The 6,000-nt window shown below is 51.6% G+C and overlaps 1 protein-coding gene across 8 annotated transcripts in view; it reads left to right on the top strand.

Moving 5' to 3' along the window:
- THOC5 (THO complex 5) overlaps positions 1 to 6,000 on the top strand; it is a 29,137-nt gene that overhangs the window by 18,743 nt on the left and 4,394 nt on the right. For 7 of the 8 annotated variants that reach the window (XM_040251001.1, XM_040250998.1, XM_040251000.1 and 4 more), the window contains 5 exons: positions 1,277 to 1,378; positions 1,950 to 2,046; positions 2,596 to 2,710; positions 4,114 to 4,217; positions 4,372 to 4,459. In XM_040251001.1, coding sequence (XP_040106935.1) covers positions 1,277 to 1,378; positions 1,950 to 2,046; positions 2,596 to 2,710; positions 4,114 to 4,217; positions 4,372 to 4,459 — 506 coding nt within the window. Of the gene's footprint in view, positions 1 to 1,276; positions 1,379 to 1,949; positions 2,047 to 2,595; positions 2,711 to 4,113; positions 4,222 to 4,371; positions 4,460 to 6,000 lie in introns of all 8 variants that reach the window. The other variant, XR_005722982.1, reaches the window with a different exon arrangement.

The following is a 6,000-nucleotide window of genomic DNA, read 5'->3' as shown; positions in this document are numbered from 1 at the left end:
GCCTGCTCTTTAATGTCCATTGTTTTTACCAAATTCAGTTGTCCTGAGCCACATGTTGTGGGTGGAAATTTGTCAGAACTTAACCATTCCATCAGGTTTTGTCAATTTCAAGTCCCACTCTTATGCAGTTTAACTGTTTTGTTTTGGTTGATTCAGTATATTAGTATCAGTCACTAAATATTGGCTAAAAGAGTGACAGTTACTGATTTTATAGCTAGTTCTCTGTAGTGGCGAAGGGGACAGAGAGCCTTGGGGGTGGGGGTGATGCAGGGAAACTCTGGCAGGACAGAGCAGTGCAGAGCAGTTTAGCCACAAACTGCCACTCTCCTGGGCCGGGTTCCCAGAGGCCTGCCGGGCTCAGGGCAGCAAGATCGGCCGTCTGCCTGATGCTGTCCCTAGAAGGTGAAGGGGAGCTCCCACGGATGAAGGGAAAGATTGGGCCCTGTTGTCCTTTGTGATCAGATTACTCCACTCTGCGCCTGTGCTCTCTCTCCTCTGATCGTCTCTCTCAATTCCCTGTCTAACTGCTGTGAGTGGGTGGCACTGGCATCACCGTGTCTTCCTGCTTACCGCACTAGGTCACCTGTCTCCAGTCTGCGTGATGTATCTTTTCTGGGAATATTCAAGGGGAGCTCTTTCTGTGTCAGCATGAGATGAGGCAAAGTGTGAGATAGGCAGAGCATCAAAGCTGCACACTGGATCTTTTTGGGGTAGAAGAAATCTGTTCTGCTCCTATGAAAGTTCTGAGTGTTCCTATTTCTGGTGTCACAGGGTTTTGTTCCCTTGAGGAAAGGCTCTGGTCACTGTATACTTCTTGAAGGGATAGGTTTCTTTGGAAATTGGTTGTTAAAGGACTACCTTGGTGATCCAGTGGTTAAGACTCCATGTTTTCAAGGCAGGGGCCACAGTTCCTCAACCAGAGATGGGATCTGCACCAAAAACAAACAAACACGGCGATTAAGAGTATTACTGTCTTTGATGAAACAGTGTAAATCCTGGCTCCAGCGCTTACTAGCAGTGTCAGCTTGGGCTTGCCCTATCTTTCAAAGCCTCAAGTTTCTCCTCCATAGAATGGAAATGCTAATCCTCCCTACTTCATAGGGTTGTGAGGATCTGATGACCTCAGGCATATACAGGGTCTGGACTGCAGGAAGCATTCAGTAAATGGTGGCTTTTCTCTTCAGTGGGAGAGGGCGTTACCACCCCCAGATGGCCACGTCTGCATCAAGCCAAGGGCTTGGCCAGTGTTCTCATTGCAGTCTTTTCCCTCCTCCAGTGACTTGCTGTCTCCTGACTCAGTCCTGAGCTGCTTGTACCCTGGGGATCATGGAAAGAAGACTCCAAATCCAGCCAATCAGTATCAATTTGATAAAGTTGGGTGAGTCAGCAACATTTCCTACTCTTCCAGTCTGTCCACTTCAGAGTTTCTCCGGTGACTCAGACCCAAAGCAGGAGACCTGTTAGGACCAGAGGCCTTCAGGGGTGGGGGGGTGGAGAGATGGTGGGCGAGAGGCAGTGCTCCGTCCAGAGAGGGGACGCCTGTCCTGTCTTGCTTATGAGGCCCTGGAGAAGGATGGGGAAGGGTGGAAGGGTCAAAACTCAGAGGGTGGTAAGAGATGTGCTTAATGTTTTAGTTCTCTTGATGATTAAAATTTAGAAAATACTTTATAAATTCCTGGACTGATGATAAGTACACTGCCTTTTTATTGAGATTTGCTAATGAGTTGAAGGCTGCCAGGGAAAAAGAGAAAATTGGCTCTGGGAGAGAGAAAATTCACAGCAGGGAACTGATGAACTTGAGAGACCTTGCTGGCGGCCTGGCCGTGAGTGCACTGAGCCTGCAGGACCATTCTGTTTAGGGGAGATGAAAGGGTGGGGTGAGGCATATACCCTGGGACCACTGCAGAAGTGACTTCTAAACTCATTCTGTTCTGTGTTCTTTTCTGCAGCATCCTGACTTTGAGGGACTATGTACTTGACCTTGGTCATCCCTACTTGTGGGTGCAGAAGCTGGGTGGCCTTCACTTCCCCAAAGAGCAGCCTCAGGTGTGTCCACTGATTGAGTCCCCTTGGCTGAGGAGCCCTGTTCCTCTCCTCTGCAGACTCCAGAAGGGCTTCTGATGGCTTCTGGGACTTTAAACTAGCAGAATGCCAGCCCTCTGGCCTGTGACCTGTCCTCCCTTCACTCTGAAGTGTCCAAGGCCTCCAAGTGTTCAGGTGTCTTTCGCTTTCACCCTGAGCCTGTTCCCCCCCAGGTCAGAGTAACTCGGATCCTTGCCCTGCATGTCCCATGGCTCCTGGCGCTGCGGCCCCTTGGTCTTATGTATGAAGGGGCCAGAAATGAACCCCAGGGCAGCGGGCACCTCAGCAGAAGCCTTCCTTTCCCCCAGCCTCTCAAGATCCCGGCAGCTTGAATCATTCCCGCCAGGACTCGATCTCTGGCCCCCACATCAGGGAGACCCTGCTACCCCAGAGGACATCTACGCCAGGACGTGGGTGCTCCTGGCCGCCACGGGCAGGCAGGCCCTGGCAGAGGGGTGGCAGGAGGAGGGCACAGGGAGCACTCACGCGTGTGCTGTGCTCTGCCACCCACAGCACACTGTGATCACAGACCACTCGCTGAGCGCCAGTCACATGGAGACCACCATGAAACTGCTGAAGACCAGGGTGCAGTCCCGCCTCGCCCTCCACAAGCAGTTTGCCTCCCTGGGTAAGCGGTGTTAGTCGGGGTTGTGGCCTGAGCCACTCAGCACAAGCACAAAGAGCACGGAGCCCTGCGCTCAGACATCTGGAATCCTGATGACAAAGTCAGCTGGCTCCCTGGCTCTTGCTGAAGAGAGGTGTCAGCTGGGCCACTGGGGAGAGCTCTAGGCAGCCAAGCAGAGGTGTGAGCTCCCCGCAGGGCTACAAGGCTGTCTCGGCCCGCCCAAAGCTTTTTGTGGGCCCAACTTACCAGATTGGTCGGGAGCACTCGTGCTAGGTCAGCGCGTGGCAGACTTTACTGTGCATTTTAACAAGAACCTCATTCGCTCAGGGTCTCCAGTATAGTGCTGGGGAAGGAGCCACGAGCACAAGACAGAGCCCTGCTTCTGCGGAGCTTGCGCTCAGCTTGCTTGAATACAGCTGTTCAGTGACCCATGCCTCCTCCCTCCCCTGACCCCTGAGCTGACATCCTCCAGGCAGGGGCGGAGCCTGGGGTTCACCGTAAGCTCCCAAGTGATCCTGATGAGCGCTTGACCGAGATGCTGGCCATGTGGGGGCTTCTCTTTTATTCGTTCTGTGAACGCTTGTCACAGCCTGTCAGGTGCCAGGCACCAGTGGGGGAGGGTTAAGAGCTTTCCAGTCTGAAAAAAGCCACTGTCAGGGCTTCCCTGGTGGTTCAGTGGTTAAGACTTATCGCAGAGGGTGCAGGTTCTATCTGACCGGGGAGCTAAGATCCTGCTTGCCTTGCAGCCAAAAATCCAAAACAAAACAGAAGCCATATTATAACAAATTCAATAAGGACCTTAAAAGAGGTCCACATCAAAAATAAAGAGCCACTGTCAGGAAAGGCTTTGCATTCCCAGCACCCATCTGGAGGCCCCACGTGGACTCTGGTTTCTCCAGGCTCCCCATCAGCATTGTGGAGTTTGTTTTGTCCCAGGGTTGGATGATTGTCATCCTGGATAGTGTGTACCATGTTGGCATATTTGCTTATTGAAACACCAGCAGGAATTCGCCCTGGAGCAGCCCTCCTGCTCTTCTCCCTTAGAGGAACTGGCACAGAAGACTTTAGTCCTTCCTCCTACAAGGTCAGCTGCGAGAACAGCCCTCTCGGCTGTTTGATCTAATTAACAGTCACTGCCACAGAGGCACCTCGTTGGTTCTGGCTGCAGGGGTTTTTCGTTTGCATTAAGGATGAAGCGCTGTGAATGCTGGGGCTGGGTCCTGCCGCATGCACGAGCACTGGGTGAAGGACAGGTTGACGTGCCTCCGTTCCTGGCGCGTGTTGACCTGAGTACCGAGTGTCCCTAGACAGGTGGCAGGGCCATCTGAGCCCTTCAGAGGGTGCCAGTTACCCAGCTGTGGCGGCCGATTTCCGCCTGTGACGCCCTCTGTCCTGCTCTCTCTTAGAGCACGGCATTGTCCCGGTCACTAGCGACTGCCACTACCTCTTCCCTGCAAAGGTCGTCTCTCGCCTGGTGAAGTGGGTGACGATTGCCCATGAGGACTACACGGTAGGTGTGTGTGTGGTGGGGGACAGGCCACTGTTGCTGTCCTGGCGACTGCAGACCCGTGTCTCCTTTCTGCTGCTCCTCCTCCCGAAGGGTGGGGTGGTCTGACAAGAGGCGCCAACACCTCACACCCCGCCCCGTCCTTGGTGACTTCCAGGAGCTGCATTTCACCAAAGACATCGTGGAGGCGGGGCTGGCCGGGGACACCAGTCTCTACTACATGGCACTTGTGGAGAGGGGCACAGGTAACCGCTCTGCTGATGACAGAGGCTCCAGGTGAGGGGGCCGCTGAGAATCGAACCTTCCTGGGAGCTGGCCCAGGGAGGCTGAAGACCTGGGCTCCCGCCTCGGGGACTTGGCAGTCTCGGCTGTGAGAGGCAGCGTTCAGCCAGGACTGGTCCTGCAACAGTCCCGTCCTCAGCCAGTCGGCACCACGGTCCCGGCGCTGGTGCCGTACCCGCTCTGCAGGTGATGCTCAGTCACACACCCAGTCAGATCTCCGAGCCTGAGTTCTTAGCCCGTTTGCTTCATCGCCCTTTAGAATCAGAGACCTGGCCGTCCTCTCTTCAAGGCAGGGCTGTCACTCTAAAGCTGTCAACTGCAGGACTCTCCTCCCTCTTTGCAGTCCCTGCGCTCACTTGCGGAGGCGTTGAGAGCTCTGATTCCTCACCGCTGTCCTGGCGTCTGATCGGCCAGGGCTTCCAGCTGGACCCGCCCCAGTGGCGCCTGTGGGGCTATCGTCCAGCCTCAGCCTCTGTGGGTCTGGCCCACCCCAGAGGCTCAGTGCCGAGGCTGCAGGGCAGAGGGAGTTGTTTGTAGTTCCAGGATAGTGTGAGAAACGAAAGGTTACACTCTTTGATGTTCATGTTTCGTTACCCGTGTCTTCACTTTTCATGTTTTTAGAAATATTCTGAGGAAATTAGATAACTTCAGATACAGTGGAGGCTCCTTGATCCCACTTCATTCTCACCCTCGTGATGGGTGACTGCTGTTTGGAGTTTTGCGTTTACTTTCTGTCTTCTCTCCTTTTAAAAAATATTCAAACCTCATCCCTAAACAATGCAGAGTGCTGTTTTCAAAGGGCACAGAAAACTATGCATCCAAGAAATTTCCAAAGCCCCAAGGGTGGGAAATCATTGGAAGACATGACTTTTGCTTCCTGGATGAGTAGAACAGAGCTTGGAAAAATAACAAATATCCCGTATTCATACAAAGGATGAATGTGATCATTTAAATTTTTATTAAATGTGTTGTAATAGAATTTGAAAACTTAAGAGTGAACTTAAAATGAATAAGTGGACAACAATTTCATAGTATGGATTAAAAACAAAAAAATTGGTGGACGAGAGATCAACCCAGAAATACATTCAAAACTATTAGGACAGAAACAATAGTAAAATGTCACATTTCAATAAATGTTGCAACTGTCATGGTAGAGTTATCTTAACCTACTCTCTCTTGTTCTCTATTAATTTATTTGAATTACTAGTGGGTGAGCGTTTATTCCCTCCACCCCCATAAATAATAAAAAAAGGGTGGCTAAGCACTTAGCTCATTGATGGAGAGGTTATCATATTGAAAAAGACAAAGGCTGTCACCAGAGAAAAAATAAGTATGTTAAAAAATACAGATTTCTCATTTAATGATTATGAACACAGCTTTGGCACCAGGTAGCTCTGGTTAAACTCAGCACTGCTGTTGTGAGGCTGTTTAACGATTTTTAGGAAGTTTCTGTCAGCCTCAGTTTCTTTAACTGTGAAATGGGATGAGACTCGTTATCAGAATG

Source organism: Oryx dammah, unplaced genomic scaffold (assembly GCF_014754425.2).
Source record: "Oryx dammah isolate SB20612 unplaced genomic scaffold, SCBI_Odam_1.1 HiC_scaffold_12, whole genome shotgun sequence".
NCBI lineage: Eukaryota > Metazoa > Chordata > Mammalia > Artiodactyla > Bovidae > Oryx > Oryx dammah.
Note: the sequence above shows the minus strand (reverse complement) of the source record. Positions and strands in the feature narration are given on the sequence as shown.